Source organism: Phoca vitulina, unplaced genomic scaffold, assembly GCF_004348235.1.
Source record: "Phoca vitulina isolate PV1807 unplaced genomic scaffold, GSC_HSeal_1.0 scaffold20, whole genome shotgun sequence".
Classification (NCBI taxonomy): Eukaryota; Metazoa; Chordata; class Mammalia; order Carnivora; family Phocidae; genus Phoca; species Phoca vitulina.
In genome coordinates this window covers 16,828,962-16,848,265 of record NW_022589723.1, presented here as the reverse complement: position 1 = coordinate 16,848,265, position 19,304 = coordinate 16,828,962, and the positions used below count along the sequence as shown (strand labels likewise).

The 19,304-nt window shown below is 35.4% G+C and overlaps 1 protein-coding gene across 3 annotated transcripts in view; it reads right to left on the bottom strand.

The window, feature by feature from the left end:
- GALK2 (galactokinase 2) overlaps window positions 1-19,304 on the bottom strand; it is a 119,609-nt gene that overhangs the window by 85,297 nt on the left and 15,008 nt on the right. For all 3 annotated transcript variants that reach the window (XM_032417954.1, XM_032417953.1, XM_032417952.1), the window contains exons 2-4: window positions 15,867-15,955; window positions 13,591-13,714; window positions 4,411-4,501 (exon numbers count right to left, since the gene is read on the bottom strand). In XM_032417954.1, the coding sequence (XP_032273845.1) occupies window positions 4,411-4,501; window positions 13,591-13,714; window positions 15,867-15,955 (304 nt within the window). The remainder of the gene's footprint in view (window positions 1-4,410; window positions 4,502-13,590; window positions 13,715-15,866; window positions 15,956-19,304) is intronic.

The following is a 19,304-nucleotide window of genomic DNA, read 5'->3' as shown; positions in this document are numbered from 1 at the left end:
CCACCACAACCAAGTGGGATTTATCCCCAGGATGCACGGGTGGTTCAACATTCAAAAATCAATCAATGTGATAGAACACATTAATAAGAGGAGAGAGAAGAACCTCTCAATTGATGCAGAAAAAGCATTTGACAAAATACAGCATCCTTTCCTGATTAAAACTCTTCAGAGTATAGGGATAGAGGGAACATTCCTCAAGTTCATAAAATCCATCTATGCAAAACCCACGGTGAATATCATCCTCAATGGGGAAAAGATGAGAGCCTTTCCCTTAAGATCAGGAACACGTCAAGGATGCCCACTCTCGCCACTATTGTTCAACACAGTACTAGAAGTCCTAGCAACAGCAATCAGACAACAAAAAGAAATAAAAGGTATTCAAATTGGCAAAGAAGAAGTCAAACTCTCAGATAACGTGATACTTTATGTGGAAAATCCAAAAGACTCCACCCCCAAATTACTAGAACTCATACAGCAATTCAGTAATGTGGCAGGATACAAAATCAATGCTTCTTTTCTCCAAAGAAGACATACAAATGGCTAACAGACACATGAAAAAATGTTCATCATCATTAGCCATCAGGGAAATTCAAACCAAAACCACATTGAGATACCATCTTATACCAGTTAGAATGGCAAAAATTGACAAGGCAAGAAACAACAAATGTTGGAGAGGTTGTAAAGAAAGGGGAATCCTCTTACACTGTTGGTGGGAATGCAAGTTGGTACAGCCACTTTGGAAAACAGTGTGGAGCTGCCTCAAAAAATTAAAAATAGAGCTACCCTATGACCCAACAATTACACTACTGGGTATTTACCCCAAAGACACAGATGTAGTGAAAAGAAGGGCCATATGCACCCCAATGTTCATAGCAGCCATGTCCGCAACAGCCAAACTGTGGAAAGAGCCGAGATGCCCTTCAACAGATGAACGGATAAAGAAGATGTGGTCCATATATACAATGGAATATTACTCAGCCATCAGAAAGGATGAATACCCAACTTTTAAGAGTCTCATGCTCTACCGACTGAGCTAGCCGGGCAGTTGAATACCCAACTTTTACATCAACATGGATAGGACTGGAGGAGATTATGCTAAGTGAAATCAGTCAAGCAGAGAAAGTCAATTATCATACGGTTTCACTTATTTGTGGAACTTAAGGAATAGCATGGAGGACATTAGGAGAAGGAAGGGAAAAATGAAGGGGGGGACATTGGAGGGAGAGACAAACTATGAGAGACTATGGACTCCGAGAAACAAACTGAGGGTTTTAGAGGGGAGGGGGTTGGGGGATGGGTTAGCCCGGTGATGGGTATTAAGGAGGGCGCGTTCTGCATGGAGCACTGGGTGTTATATGAAAACAATGAATTGTGGATCACTACATCAAAAACAAATGATGTATTGTATGGTGACTAACATAACATAATAAAATTAAATTACAAAAAAGGAAAAAGAGGCTGTTATAAAAATAGAATATAAAATAGAATATAAAATATTTTTATATATGATGTCTGTAATTTGCTTTAAACTTCCTTAAAATACTAAGCAAATGTTAAAAAAAAAAGGGATAAAGTAAATGCAGCAAAATGTTAGGAAGTGTTAAAGCAAGGTATAAACATCCATTATAATGTAATCTTTACTTTTCTGTATATAAACATTTGAATACTAAAAATTTAAAATAACTAAAAGTTATTCTGTTAGAATTAGAAAAAAAACAAACAAACAAAAAACTAATGATGTATTGTATGGTGACTAACATAACATAATAAAATTAAATTAAATTAAAAAAAAAAGTCTAACACCAAGCAGTGGCTTGTTTCTATTGAGTATTTCTTCAGAAGTTTCTCTGAAGAAAAAGTGTTCTCAATCTCTTCAGTTCCATTTTACTTATGGAAAAACCTACACAGCAAAAGATTAAAAATTTTTTCCAACATTACATATAGGGAGCTGGGGATAGGACCCAGGTCTCTGATTTCTGGTTGAGAACTTCTCCACTGCAGTCAGAAACACGGGCCAGCATACTGTCACTATGATTTAATGTAAGTCAGCTATATGAGGAAATCCAGATTTTTACTAGAGTTTATAGATACAGTTAAGCCATATGGTAGCTTTCAAGACAGCCAAATTAGAATTCAGCCACAAATGAGAACACAGACTCTAAAAGTAGAGAAACCCTTATTTCTACAATTAGGAAAACCCAAAGAAATAATGAGACTCTGATCTAAAGATAGAAATCTCTAGGATACTTAGATGAGTATCTAGGATGACACTTAAGATGCTATTATATCATAATTAACCTTTGTGGTTTAAGATTAAAAATAAATTCAAGGCCACCTCCTCAAGAAAAAATACCATCATGTTTGCAAATTACTCAAACAGCTCAGGACCAAAGTACAAAATACTATTATATTACATAATTATGCATTTCATCATACATATTATTCTAGGGAGAAATTTCAATAAACTAGTTAGAATAACTAAAGTAACAACAAAACTCTGCAAATTAAAGGCTGTTTTTTTTTCCTTAATTTTTTTGTCCTTTTTTCCTATGTTGGCAAAACTCACACACCACAAAAAAAGAGATTCTGTTGGATGTACTTCTCTTCTTGATTTCAAGTCATCTAAAAATTTCCTTTCCAGAAATACAAACAAATTTTAAATTGAAACACTGCTGCTGCCAATGCCCTTTCATACAGAACATGAGACAGCTTGTTTAAAAAAAAAATCCTTGGAGAATGCTATATATTTAATCATAAACTGATCCACAGTGTATCTTGAATGTGAATCATACTTACAAACTTATCACGCAATGTTTAAATTAAAATGTACAACAGATTCAAAAACGTAAATGGATTTTGCCAAATTCTGTAATAGCTCTATCCCAAAAGGATAACATGTTCAATTTAATATAAACAGATTATCCTCTGATATTTTCTAGTATTTGAATTTGAAGTTTTCTAAACAGGATAACATTTAAATTACTTCTCTGCCAAAAATTCACTGTACAAACCTACTTTTGCACATTAAGTTGTCAAACCAAAAAAGAAAGCTTTAAGACCTCAAATTCTCAAAAACAACACAAAGCAACAAGCAGTATTTAGGTCACTTTACCCATTTGCTATAAAAGGCATGTTGCTATAAGGAAGATCAAATTGCATTTGCCAGGCAAATCCTTCCAAATACTGTAATTCCCACTAATGCATATGATAAGCCAAATAACTTGAAGATTTAAAAGCTGCCAATACTTCTTCCCATAAGTTATTACCATGTGTCTTGATGAAAAAGAAAGAAAAATAAAAAAGAGAAAGAAAGAAGGAAGAAAAAAGGAAAAGAAGGAAGGAAGGAAGGAAAGAGAGGAAGGAAGGAAGGAAGGAAAGAGAGAGAGGAAGGAAGGAAAGGAAGGAAGGAAGGAAGGAAGGAAGAAAGAGAAAGAAAGAAAGAAAGAAAGAAAGAAAGAAAGAAAGAAAGAAAGAAAGAAAGAAAGAAAGAAAGAAAGAAAAAGAAAAGGAAAAGAAAAGAAAAGAAAAGGTGAAGGAAGGGAGAGAAGAAATGAATGCAGGAACTCTAAGACCAGAACCACCATAATTCGAGTGCAGGACTACACATCAGAAATAAATGTGATGCTTTCCTTGAACGGATAGGTCACTGAGTCCTAGGCTACTTGTGACAAAGCTTCAGATAGGACCACCAGACAGTAAGGAACACAAGCTCTCTAAAACATGGATTTTAACAAATTAAACTGATTTAGCAAATCAATTTTCTTTTCACCCTTATACTTTTTTTAATTTGGAGAAAAAGTAGAAATATTTCATTATCTTATTCTTGCCCATGACATTAGAGATGTTCCCGATAATTATTCAGTGTTTCTAAGGAAAATACTTATTCTAATAAACTTCACTACATCTTTTTTTTAACCCCATCTGAAGTGGTAATAACAATACTAGCTGTTTATTTATTGAATGCTTCCTATGTGTCAAGCACTGTGTAATCCTTGTAACAACTCTTTGCTGGATAGGAAAGACATCATGATACAGATAACAAACCTGACAAAGAGGTTGAATTAACACAGCTAAGTAGAGCTCGGATTCAAACCTAGGGCTTCTGACCAAATCCTACTACAGTATATACCTACATATGATTAGAACAAATATATTACTAGACTGTATCCTTCAAAAGAAAATTTGAACAAAGATTTTAAAAAGAGAAAGATTTTCGTCAGATGCAACTGATTTATGAACAGCCACTACTGCCCCCTGTGAACACCACTAATATGTAAATTAGCAATATAGAATAGAAACATGAGTTAGCATTGAAATGTGACAAAAAATACATTGTAAATAAAATAAATCTTGATATATAATACACATTATAAGTTCAACAGCTAGTAGTTGATTTATAAACCGATTTACCTGAATTCCTTTAAATCCACATAGGAAATAGTTGTGCCACAGAGGCTTGGTTTTGTCAATCTGAATATTATTAGCACTAGTACTGAAGTCCCTGCAAAAACAAGACACTATTAATTTAAGTCTAGAGGCTGCAAAAACCCATGGCTGCAAAATCAATGGCTGACTGCTGCCATCTTGTGCCATGAGAGTAATACTGAAATTTCATTCTCCATTTATTTTCATCAATGTACTTCATAGTTTACCCAAAAACAACAAACATCCCCACATGCTAAAAGATAAGGGAAGTTGTAGTGAGCTTAACAATTAAACTACTTCCGACTGACCCTTTTTATTTCCTGAAACAGAGAGGAACCAATATATTTCAGCATAATCTACACCACTTTTTATTTCATGATGGTCCTTGTTAAGCCGATATAAACCACATAAATGCTTATCCTTGGGGTTTGCTGTTTGACGTACCTCTAACTGTAACAGTACTCAAAGCCTTCTCTTCCCACACTCTTTGCCACCCATCCAATTTTACCATCTGCATGGTTTAAGAAGATGGAAAAAACAAAAATAATGATGATTCTAATGGATCATAACTCGTTAAATAAGATTCCATGAATCTATACTGATATAAATTAACAAACAAAAAAACTACCTAAATGAAGGAGAAGGAAAACCTCTTCCTTAGAGCAAAATGTCAAATAATAGAAGTAGAAATGATGGAAATCAAAAAATCACTATGTGGCAAACTCCATGATAATTGTTTCAGGAAAGAATCATCAATGGATACTAAAGTTAGGGAGTAAAAATTTGATAAGAAACAAAATATTTACATAGACTCAAAGTATTTCCCCATCAGATACTTATCGCAAAGGGAAAAAAATGGTAACTTTATGGCAAAGAAATCTGGCAGACATCACCTTAACCAAATGATCAAAATTAACAACACCAATAAAGAACATCATGTGTCTCCTTGATATCATGAATTGAGAACATATCAGTTGATGTGTGGGAATTCTTTGTATTATTTTTGTGAGTTCTTTGTAAGTCAAAAATTATCTCAAAATGAAAAATAGATAAATAGGTTTCTAAATCAGGCAAAGGGCAAAATATGGAAATATGAGAAGACCTAAATATGAGAAAGGAGGAGGGGGTCAATTAAAAAGTGAGGAAATAAGCAACATTCCCCATATTGACTGAATGCTCTTCACATAGTTTACTAAATACCTATTATATGCCAGTCATTGTAGTAGGTGCCCTCCATGCATTATCTTAATTCAATAACATGGACACAGTATGTCCTAAGAAAAATATTTAAGTATGCAAGGTATTCATAGGAATATAAAGGTAAAAGGCAAAGGGCTTATCTTTTCATAAGCTAGCTGAGACAACATGAACACAAATTATGATCACACACTACTGTCACGTGATGGTGTATAATATGGAATGGGATATGAGACCAAGAGGGCATCATCTCTATAAACAGCATATTAGAGTGAAGAGAGGAGGTCTTCCCAGAGGCTCAGAGTGGTTTAGTGACTCTCCAAGAACACACACAGTATGACTCCAGCTCACAAGCATTTTACTGTCATCTACAGAAATTAAAATATATTGCTCACAGTCAACAAGAGGTCACAGAATTTGGAAAGCAGATAAAATTATGTTAGCAAAACTAATCAGATTCTGTTCCTAGCTAAAGCAAAGATCTTGAAAGTCACCACAAAGAAAAGAAAACCAGGAAGCAGTCAGGGGTGGTGGTATATTGAAAAAAGTAGAGGAGGAAATTTGTACAGATGCAGAAAGCTACATGAGAAATACCAAAGAAAACGCTGAAAAGTTCCAGTTCCTACAAATTAGAAACATAGCTTAAATACGTCATAGAAAAAAACTTCCCTTTGATTAGTTATTTCATGTCTGTTCTTTCTAGCATCCCTGTCTTGCCTCTCTGTCCTACCATTTTCTAAGATTCAAAAACAGGCACACATTTTCCCACCAATTCCTAGATTGTATCACCCATCTGCTTTCTCCACTCTTGCATCCATGTTGCAGAATGCTAGGAAAAAAGTCCTGAAAATGAGCAGTTATGACTTTTACATTGGTAATTTCCACCTATATATTTTATTCATTGATTCACTTGTTCTTCCAACAAACATTTGCCCAGTGTCTACCCTGTGTGTGCCAGGCACTGGGCTAGATCATTTACAATAACAATATCATTAAAAAATAAATACTTAGAGAAAAGTTTGAGAAAAAATGTACAAGACAGATATCTTACAACAACAAACTATTTCTGAGAAAAACTGAAGAAGACCTAAATAAATGGACAGATATACCATGTTCATGGATTGGAGGAGTAAATACTGTTAAGATGTCAGTTCTTCCCAAATCGATCTCTACACTCAGTACAACCCCAATAAAAATCCCAGTATGCTCTTTCATAGAAGTTGAATAGCTGATTCTAAAATTAATAAGGAAATACAAAAGATCTAGAGTAGCCAAAATGAATTTGAAAAAGACAAACAATCTTAGAGGACTTACACAACCTGATTCCAGGACTTCTTATAAAGCTACAGTTTTCAATAGCAAACCACATTCACCAATACATTAAAAGGATATCCACAATAGCCAAACTATGGAAAGAGCTGAGATGTCCATCGACGGATGGATAAAGAAGATGTGGGGTGTGTGTGTGTGTGTGTGTGTGTGTGTGTGTGTGTATACACAATAGAATATTACTCAGCCATCAGAAAGGATGAATATTTACCATTTACATCAACATGGATGGAACTGGAGGGTATTATGCTGAGCAAAATAAGTCAATCAGAGAAAGACAATTATCATCACAGTTTCACTCATATGTGGAATATAAGAACACCACAGAGGATCACAGGGGAAGGGAGGGAAAACGGAATGGAAAGAAATCACAGAGGGAGACAAACCATGAGACTCTTAACTATAGGAAACAAACTGAGGATTGCTGGAGGGGAGTTTGGGGGGGGATAGGGTAATTGGGTGATGGGCATTAAGGGGGGCACATGATGTTATGCACTGGGTGTTATATGAAACTGATGAATTGTTGAACTGTACATCTGAAACTAATGATGAACTATAGGTTGGCTAATTGAATTTAAATTAGAAAAAAAAAAAGGATCATTCACCACAATCAAATAGGATTTATTCTGGGCATGCAGGATGGTTCAATACTTGCAAATCAACGTCATACACCACATTAACAAATCGAGGATAAAAATCATATGATCAACTCGATAGATGTAGGAAAAAGCATTTGACAAAATTCAACATCTGTTCGTGATAACAACTCTCAACAAAGTGGGTTTGAGGGAACATACCTCAACATCATAAAGGCTATAAATGAAAAACCCACAGCTAACACCATACTCAATGGTGAAAACCTGAGAGCTCTTTAAGGTCAGGAACAAGACAAGGATGTCCACTATCCCCACTTTTATTCAACATAGCATTGAAAGTCCTATCAGCAATCAGACAAGAAAAAAGAAATAAGAGGCATCTATATTGGTAAGGAAGAAGTTAAACTGTCACTATTTGCAGATGACATGATGCTATATATAGAAAACCCTAAAGACTCCATCAAAAAACTATTAGAAGTAATAAATGAATTCAATAAAGTTGCAGGATACAAAATTAATACCTAGAAATTGGTAACACTTCTATACACTAATAATAAAGTAGCAGAAAGAGAAAGTAAGAAAACAATTCCATTTACAATTGCACTGAAAAGAATAAAATACCGAGGAATAAACTTAACTAGGGAGGTGAAAGACCTATACTCTGAACTACAAACCACTGATGAAAGAAACTGAAGACAATACAAACATATGGAAAGATATCCTATCCTCATGGATTGGAGGAATTAATACTGATAAAATATCCATACTACCCAAAGCAATCTATAAACTCAATGCAAACCCTATCAAAAAACCAAAAGCATTTTTCACAGAACTAGAACAAATAATCCTAAAATTTGTATGGAACCACAAAAGATCCCAAATACTCAAAGCGATCTTGAGAAAGAAAAACAAAGCTGGAGGTATCACAATTCCAGATTTCAAGATATACTACAAATCTGTAGTAATCAAAACAGTATGGTACTGGCATAAAGACAGACACATAGATCAATGGAATGGAGTAGAGAGCCCAGAATTAAACCCACACATATATTGTCAATTAATCTATGACAAAGGAGGCAAGAATATACCATGGGGAAAAGACAGTGTCATCAATGAATGGTGCTGGGGAAACTGGATAACTACATGCAAAAGAATGAAACTGGACCACTTCTAACACCATGCACAAAAATAAACTCAAAATGGATTAAAAACCTAAATGTGAAATCTGAAACCATAAAATCCATAAGAGAACACAGGCAGTAATTTTTTTTACATCAGCGGTAGCAACATTTTTCTAGATAGGTCTCCTCAGACAAGGGAAACAAAAACAAAAATAAACTATTGGGACTACATCAAAATAAATAGCTTTTGCACAACAAAGGAAACCATGAACAAAACAAAAGGCAACCTACTGAACGGGGAAAGATATCTGCAAATGATATATCTGATAAAGGGTTAAAATCCAAAATATATAAAGAAATTACAAAACTCAACACCAAAAAAACCCAAACAATCCAATTAAAAAATGGGGAGAGGATCTGAATAGACACAGAGATGGCGAACAGACACATGAAAAGATGATCAACATCACTAATCATCAGGGAAATGCAAATCAAAACCACAATGGGGTATCACCTCACACCTATCAGAATGGCTAGAATCAAAAGGTTGGGATGTGGAGAAAAAGGAACCCTCATGCATTGTTGGTGGGAAAATAAATTGGTACAGCCACTGGGGAAAAGAGTATGGAAGTTCCTCAAAAAATTAAACATAGAAACATCATACAATGCAAAAATTCCACTACTAGGTATTTACTCAAAGAAAATGAAAACACTAATTCAAAAAGATATATGCACCCTTATGTTTTATTGCAGCACTATTTACAATAGTCAAGATATGGAAGCAACCTAAGTGTCCAATGATAGATCAATGGATAAGGAAAATGTAGTATTTTTAGAACAGAATATTACTCAGCCATAAAACAGATGAGATCTTGCCATTTGTGCAACATGGGTGGACATAGAAGGTATTATGATAAGTGAAATAAGTCAGACTGAGAAAGACAAAGACCATATGATTTCACTCATATGTGGGGTCTAAAAAATAAAACAAACGGAATAAACAAACAAACAAAAAGAAGAATCAGATCTATAAATACAGAGAACAAACTGATGGTTGCCGGAAGGAAGGGAGTGGGGGGATGGGCAAAATGGATGAAGGAGAGTGGGAGATATAGGTTTCCAGTTATGGAATGAATATGTCACCGGAATAAATGGCACAGCATAGGGTATATAGTCAATGATACTGTAATAGCATTGTATGGTGACAGATGGTAGCCACACTTGTGAGCATAACATAAGGTATAGAGAAATTGAATCACTATGTTGTACACCTAAAACTAATGTAACATTGTGTATCAACTGTACTCAAATAAAAAAATTAAAAATTAAAAAAAAGCTATGGTTTTCAGATAGTGTGATATTGGCATAAAGATAAACAGATACATGAGGTGCCTGGGTGGCTCAGTCGGTTAAGTGTCTGACTCTTGATTTCAGCTCAGGTCATGATCGCAGGGTCATGACATTGAGCCCTGAGTGGAGCTCAGCACTCAGCAGGAAGTCTGCTTGAGATTCTCTCCCTCTCCCTCTGCCCCTCCTGCTGCTCATGCACGTGCTCTCGTTCTCTCTTTAATAAAGAAATAAATCTTATTTAAAAAGACAGACTAATAAAATACCTCAATAAACAGAACAGAGTCCAGAAATAGACCCATACATTTATTGCCACCTGCTTTTCAACAAAGTTTGTCAAGATAATTCAATGGGAAAAGATCTTTCCAACAAATGGTAGGAAACAATTGGATAGCTATGAGCAAAAAAAAATAAACCTCAACCCTTATTTCATGCCACATATAAAAATTAATTCAAATGGGATCATAGACCTAAATGTAAGTGCTAAAATTACAAAATTTCTAGACGAAAACACTGGAAAAACTTTTAGTGCCTTGGGTTTGGCAAAGGTTTCTTAAGAAGTCAGAAACTATAAACCATAAGGGGTACCTGGGTGGCTCATTCAGTTAAGCATCTGCCATCAGCTCAGGTCACGATCCCAGGGTCCTGGGATCAAGCTCCACTGGGGCTCCCTGCTCAGCAGGGAGCCTTCTCCCTCTCCTTTTACCCCTCCCCCTCCACTTGTGCTCTCTCTCTCTCTCACTCTCTCTATATCAAATAAATTAATTAAATCTTTTTAAAAAAACTAAAAACCATGAAAGAAATCAATAAATTGGACTTGATCAAAATTAAAAATTATTCTTCTTCAAAAGATATGGTAAAAAAAAAAATGAAAATCCAAGTCACAGACTGGATGAAAATATTTGCAAAACATTAATCTAACAAAGGACTTGTATCTACAACATAAAAGAAAATCTTATAGGTCAATAATAGATGAAAATCCTGCTTAAAAATGGGCAAAAGATTTGAACAGGCCCTTCAACAAAGAAGATATCTAGGTGACAAGTACATGAAAAGATGTTCAACATCTTAGAGAAATTAAAATAAAAAACCACAGCAGCTGGCCGGTTAGCTCAGTTGGTTAGAGCGTCGTGCTAATAAAATAAAAAACCACAATGTGGTACTAGTACACATTTATGAGAGCGGCTAAAATTTAAAAAGACATGTTGGCAAAAATGTAGAGCAAACGGAACTCTCATACACTGGTGGTAGGAATGAAAAATGGTACAACCATTGTGGAAAACAGTCGGGAAAGTTCTTAAAAAGGTAAACCAGATAGTCCTAGATATTTACCCAAGAAAAATGAAATACATGTCCATACATAGATATGTCTATAAATATCCACGACACCATTATTCATAATAGCCAAAAGCTAGAAATGATCTAAATGCCCATCAATGGTGAGTAGATAAATTATAGTATCTCATGCAATGAATGCTATACTACATGTGGACAATTCATGCTGCATACTTCCTAGGAGTCCTGGTAGAACGAAGCCCCTTACCTACAGCAGGGGCTACCTACCTTAGTAATTCATCTCTGCTTCCCTAAATCATTCTCCATGTTGTTTCAGTACCACAGCTAGGGATCATATCCTAAATACTCTACCTTTGTTCAAGTCTGTCTCAGTCTCTGCTTTTGTGAAAAAATGAAACTGAAACCATACATTCATGATGGTATGAATGGTTAAGTGAATTTGAATAAATCAATATGATAAATTATTATGTGGCCAATTTTAAATTTTTACAAATAATGACACAAAATTGTGTTTGACGACAGATGTTGGCAAGGATGCGGAGAAAGGGGAACACTCCTACACTGTTGGTGGGAATGCAAGCTGGTGCAGCCACTCTGGAAAACAGTATGGAGGTTCCTCAAAAAGTTGAAAATAGAGCTACCATACGACCCAGCAATTGCACTACTGGGTATTTACCCCAAAGATACAAATGTAGGGATCCGAAGGGGTACATGCACCCCAATGTTTATAGCAGCAATGTCCACAAGAGCCAAACTATGGAAAGAGCCTAGATGTATATCAACAGATGAATGGATAAAGAAGATGTGGTATGTATATACAATGGAATATTATGCAGCCATCAAAGAAATGAAATCTTGCCATTTGCAACGATGTGGATGAAGTAGAGGGTATTACGCTAAGCGAAATAAATCAATCCGAGAAAGACAAGTATCATATGATCTCACTGATATGAGGAATTTGAGAAACAAGACAGAGGATCATAGGGAAGGGAGGGAAAAATGAAACAAGACAAAACCAGAGAGGGTGACAAACCGTAAGAGACTCTTAATCTCAGGAAACAAACAGGGTTGCTGGAGTGGAGGGGGATGGGAGGAATGGGGTGGCTGGGGGATGGACATTGGGGAGGGAAAGTACTACGGTGAGTGCTGTGAATTGTGTAAGACTGATGAATCACAGACCTGTACCCCTGAAACAAATAACACATTATATGTTAATATTTTTTAAATTTACTTAAAAAAAAAAACATGTTTTGACCACAAACAAAAAAAAATGTGTTTGAGATGATGTAAAGCTTTCTTTAAAGGATTCAATATAGAAGTCAGAAATTTCTGTATTTTGCACAGCCTGGTATTGTGCCTTATTAAAGGCACACAAAAAATATATCCTGAATGAACAAACATTACTGCAGGCAAACTAGCCAATGAACAATAAGCCAAAAATAAAAGGTGCCAATCATATGCCCAAATCTCTTTTTGTAATTAGCAAATAAAGTCTATCATACTATACTATAAGCAAGTAGGACTCATCCCAGGAAAGCAAAAACAGTTCAACATTAGAAAATCCATCAGTGTAATTCATATTTTTTAAACTGTTCTTCAAAATTGAAGACATTTAATAAAATTTAATTAACAGATTAATAAATTTCTTTTAATCTTAGCAAACTAAGAATTCAAAAACAACAGGAAACAAAAAAGTATGTTCTTAACTTGATAAAGCATATGTACTAGAAACTGGTATCTATTATGCACCAGACTCGAAGTTTGACACTGAGCCTCACAGCATTGGAGAGTCTACAGTACCTGAAGGTACAGAGTTGACAATCTACTGGGGGAATACAGGCAAGTAAGCAAGTAATTGTAATACAGCGTGATAAGATGTTATGACGAGAGAATTAGAGGATGCCCTAGTAAGATAAGAAAGGCACCGCCACTGACTTTGCTGAAGACAGCTACCTAAACAGATGATAAATACCTTCTGGGCAAGGACAGAGTTATTTTCATTTTTGTACGGCCCAGTATCTAAAATAATGTCAGACACATGGTAAGTCTTCAGGAAATGTTTCTTAAATGAATGAGTGCAAGAACAAAAAGGAACAAATATTAAAAAGCAGCCTTAGACTCTTTTGGCAGTCAGATACAGATTTTCAATAAATTCAGTGATTTATCACAAATTTGATTTCTTCTAAAGAGTTCATTTGGATAAGAATAGTCATACACACACACACATACACATACACACATACACACCATTACACACAGTAGCAATCCTAAATACTCACGGGTACAAGGGATTTGTGTTGGCTAGTTGAAGAGTTTGTGTTTTCACAGGTTCCACAGCTATTAACATATCTTGTTCTACAGCCATAGGAAGAACAGAATATCCACAATAATCTATATGTTCTCCTAGAGAAAAAGAGAAAGAATTTTTAATATTGCTAGCATATGAAATAAGAGAAACTCAAGTAGGTTGACATATAGGAAGAACTTGACCACGAGCCAGGTTTTAGCAGAAAATAAAAATACTCTGTGCAGGAAATGATTCAGTTCTCTTATTCTCCCAGACATCTGAGCCAGAAACTTCTGCTAGAATAAGTATATTAATTAGTTTCTGTTAATTTTTAGATTTGTTTAAATCTTCACAAGTTTTTTCTACTTTCTAATTCATAGTGATCATCTTCAAATATTTTGTTTTGTGACTAGTTATATGAAGTATCAAAAAAAGTAATATCTCCTTTCTCTGTTGCTCTTTCATATTACCTTCTTAAATATGAACAGTTGAAGCCTTTAGCACACTCTGCCTTCTATTAACATTATGTGAATCTCACCCTCTTCCTTATTAAGCCAATGTGCCCACGAAGTTGAGGACTTTATTTATATTTGTGGCCTAACTAAATGCCTAACAAATTAGACTGGCAATGATAAAGTTATGCTGAGTGTGCTAGACATAGCTAGGATAAAGAAAAAGAATCTAGAAAAAAAAAATTTTAATCTGCACTATTTTATATGCAATAAGCAAATATGGGAAGCAAACTATTCCCTTCTATGCATTCTAATTCCTCTATGAATCATCAGCAGGAATTTTATTTCCTATTATACCATAATATTTTCTCCAAGTTGCTATTTAAACTCAAGGTTGCTATTCATAAGATTTAAATACAAAATAACAATTCAAGAAAGAAATAAGCACAATAAGCAAGCTCATTTATATTTCCCCAGGACAGGTTTTCACGCCTGATTATTCCTATGGCCAACACTGCCCAACTAAGAAACACAAAATGAATGGAAGACAGCTCAGCTGCATAATTACAATTATGTTTTTAAATGATTATTATTCTACATACTATTACAGGTAGCAAGACTTTTCTTTCTATGTTGATGTGTCCTTTAAAATGAAATGATAAAGGGTTTTATGGATTGACAATGACAGATGGAGGAGCAGTTTTCAAAGCTGTCTTTCTCACCAACTTCCTTCAAAAAAGACACTAATATAAAACAGTGGTTCACAGGTAGAAAGTTACACATTTATCTACATGAACCTGCATCATTTTTTTTCCTTGCCGGCTGTTAAAAAGAGTCAAAGTGGCCCTCTTCTGATGCCCTAGATACCAGCCTCTCTTGTCTTCTCAGGAAATCTGCTCCATCAGTTCCTCTCTTCTCAGCTATCTGTAATCTCTCTCTCCACTATCTTTACTCCATTCCCCCTCCCTCCGTCATTTAACCATGCTCAAACATCCCTTTTTTTTTTTTTAATCCTCCATTATTTGCTTCAAAATAAAATAAGTTGCCTGAGTTGATAAAAATTGAAGCTAGATGTTGGGTACATGGGACTTCATTATTTTATTCCAACAATTTTTTTGTATGTTTACATTTTCCATTATAGAAAGTTTTCTTTTTAATTATCCCTTGACTCCTAGTTTTTCCTCAGTTCCCCATACCATTTCCTCTTGATAGAACCTACTCATTCTTCAGGTCACCACACTTTTAAAAGGGCTTCCCAGGGCGCCTGGGTGGCTCAGTTGGTTAAGCGACTGCCTTCGGCTCAGGTCATGGTCCCAGAGTCCCGGGATCGAGTCCCACATCGGGCTCCTGGCTCAGCGGGGAGCCTGCTTCTCCCTCTGACCCTCTCCCCTCTCATGCTGTTTCTCTCTCTCTCTCTCTCAAATAAAAAAAATAAATAAATAACAAAATAAAAGGGCTTCCCAGTATTCTTCTAATCCAATGAGTAAATGTAAAACCATCAAGATTATTCACCACAATCTAAAAACTTAACCTGCAGCACAAAAAAAAATCTTCTCATCTCTCATGAAAACAATATTAACAACCAGGTTTCAACAAATTTTTTAAATAAATGGACAAAATTAACATTAATCACATGGATTGGGAAAAATGAAAATATAGTGTTCCTTATGCCAAAGCTTAACTTGCTATAGTAGATACATGTAAAATACTCTATTTTTTCAGTTCTCTTGGTAAACGTTAAGAAAAAAAGTGTATTAATAAAAATTTAGATCTTACCAAAGGAGGAAAAAATTAAGAGAAGGAACTTTTACAATACCTATTATGTTGACTCTTCCTGGTGCTCGAACATAAAACTTGGGAATGGATCCAAACTTAGAGTTAAACATCTCCTTTAGCTTCAGCAATCTGAAAGCAAGAGTAGAATACTTCAGAATATCTGCAAATAACAGGGGTGCCTGAGTGGCTCAGTTGTTAAGTGTCTGCCTTCGGCTCAGGTCATGATCCCAGAGTCCTGGGGTCGAGTCCCATGAGCCCCATGAGCCCCACATTGGGCTCCCTGCTCAGCGGAGAGCCTGCTTCTCCCTCTCCCACTCCCCCTGCTTGTGTTCCCTCTCTCACTGTCTCTCTGTCAAATAAATAAATAAAATCTTTAAAAAAAAAAAAAAAAAGAATATCTATATAACAGAAAAATCCATAAGATACACATACACAAACATATTTCATATACCTACCACCATTAATTATCTCTAAAAAGAAAAGCAAAATTTTTTTACTGACCTATTTCTTTGAAAATCCTAGGATATGACAATACAGTAACTTCCTAGGTGACATAAGAGTAAAAAGAGTAAAGCACACAAAAGAGTAAAAAAGACTAATGTACTCAACAGGAAAAACTATTTCTTTCAGTTATAAAGAATATAACTTTCTGTATAATTCTCAATGATATTCAGAGAAGAATCTCTTTATACCAAAAGAAATAGTATGCGGTAGTATTTCAGTTTCCTAGGCCTACCATAATAAAATACTATAAAGTGGGTGGCTTAAAATAATAGAAATTCTCACCGTTCTAGAGGCTAGAAGTCCAAAATCAGAGTGTTGGTAGGGCCATGCACCTCTGAGACCTGGAGGGGAGAATCCCTCCTTGCCTCTTTTTAGTTTTGGGTGGTAGCCATCAGTCCTTGGCATTCCTTGGATTACCACTGCATCAATCCAAATTTTGCCTCTGTCACCACATACAATTCTCCCCATGTGTCTCTGTGTCTCTGTTTTTCCTTCTTATAAGGACACCAGTCTTATCAGATTAGAGCGCACCGTCATTAGTGATGACTCATCTTAACTTGATTACATAAGTACATAAAGATGCTGGTCCAAATAAGGTCACATTCTGAGGTTCCAGGTGGACATGAATGGTGTGCGGGTGGGGAGGCACTATTCAACCCAGTACAGGTAGTCAAATGAAAACTAGAGTGGATATCGGGAGACCACAGTTCTAATTTCAATGGGGCAAATCATTTTCCCTTAGCCTCTCTTCTGTGAAATTAGAGAATTTGACTAGATATTCCTTATAGACCCCTTCTAGGTCCAAAATTCTTAAAATAGATTTAATAATTTTATACTGTTAAATCATCTCAAGGCACTTCTTTGAATACCGCCCCCCCACTTTATAGTCCCACATCATAGTGTATCTGAGTAATAACACCAGGACAATAAATATCTTTTAAAGCCTACTATATTCAAGACACTCATTAATTAATTGATTGATCTTAAAGATTAATTCATTATAAGAAACAGAAAATCACACCAAAAACAGCTCAAGGAAAAAAGGAAATTTATTATAATGATAGAAAGATACGTTGAATATCTTTGGAAGTTTTTCAAGATGGTCTCCTAAGAATTGGACAGTCATCAGAAACTGTTTATATTAGTGTCTTTTGTTCTCTTTTCATGTCTCATTCTGTCATTCCCCCCAAAGACACCATCTCTACTTCTCTTTGCTCAATGCTGTTCACATTTCAGTTGCCTCTGTGAGCATCTTGGTTTCTGTTCCTCCATACCTTCGGTTTTCATGACACTCTGGCCTCAACTCTACAAGACTTAACAGCTCCAATGTCCCATACTATCTGATTAAGTCTCTGTGTCCATTAATTCAAATTCTCAAAAAAAGATAATCTGGGTGGCAGAGTTTAGGAAACAATAAGAAAACAGAGGTAGTAATCCTGATATCAGAAATCGTAGAATGTGTGCCAAAGAGCATACAAGGAAAATTCTTAATGCTGAGGGCTGCAATTCAAAATGAAGGTAATAGTTTAAGAAATGCCCCCAAATGAAACTACAACCACTTTTATATGGCAAAAACTATAGGCAATGTAAGGAAATACATAGGAATACACTAACAATAAGAGACTATAAGATACCTTTCTCAGTAAAAAACAGATCAGGTGGACAAAAGGAAGAAAAGAAAGACTCAACAAAATTGATAAAGTAGATTATGGATATGTACATATATTTAACATTATACTCTGTTAATGGGAAATATAACTTAAGAACACATGGAGTATTCACAAATATTGATCATGTATTAAATCATAAAGAACACATCTGTAAAGTTATATATATATAAAACATAGAAAAAGTGATAAAGCAAATATGGTAAAATGTTACCAGTTGAAGAATCTGGGATAAGAGTATACAGTAATTTTTTTTTATGATATTTGACTTTTATGTAAGTGTGAAGTTATTTCAAAATAACCAAAAAATTTTAAGGGGTGCCTGGGTGGCTCAGTTGGTTAAGCGTATGACTCTTGATCTCAGCTCAGGTCTTGATCTCAGGGTCATTGAGTTCAAGCCCCTTGTCGGTCTCCATGCCCAGCGTGGAGCCTACTTAAAAAAAAAAAAAGAGTGTGCTTGTTTGTTTGTTTGTTTGTTTTTAAAGAAGCATTTATTGGTGCTTTACTAAGTACTCTACTTAGAAAGTAAATTAATAATAGCCCTTGGCCTCTAGGAAAAATTTGGCAGAAAAAAAGATAGTTAAGCTAAAAAGTACAATACAGAGTGACAATAGAGTGATAAGCCAGACAAATACAGTCCTTTGGGAGCACAGAGAAAAGATATTTCATCCTTACTGTAGGAAAATGTGGGTGGTAAGATAAATCCAGAAGGGGAAAGGTTAAGTTAGAGAAGGCTCCCCCAAGAGACGATAGTTAAAATGAATTTTAAAGGATGATGTCAGACAAGTGGGATGGGGTGATGCATTCCAGGCAAATGGAATGAAAAGGCCCAGCATGCTGCATTCAGAAAATTATAAGTAGGGTTTAAATACATCAGAGGAGGAGGCTGGTGGTAATCAAGCCCCAGATCTTAAAGGGCCTGGTGTGCCATGTTGAGGAACCTGGTTTTTAACCCATAGGCAATGGATGTGAACACACATTTATGGATGGAGTGATATTAGTCAATTTCACACTTGAAAAAGCTCACTGAGAAGTGTATGAAAGATGGGTTGTAGGAAGACAAAGCAAAAACAAAGAAATCCAATAGGTGGCCGTTTGTAGCCAACCTAGAGAGAAAGGCTAAGGGTAGATTAGTGATGCGGATAGAAAAGGGTGAAAATTAAATTAAGGTGATATTTAAAAAGTCAAATCCATAGGAATTAGTGACCAATTAGAAGTAAGAAAAATTGAGAAAGAAGGAGAAGCATATAACTCCTAGTTTTCTGGCTTCCATAACTCCACTAGCCTCAATAGAGGCTCATGTTGTT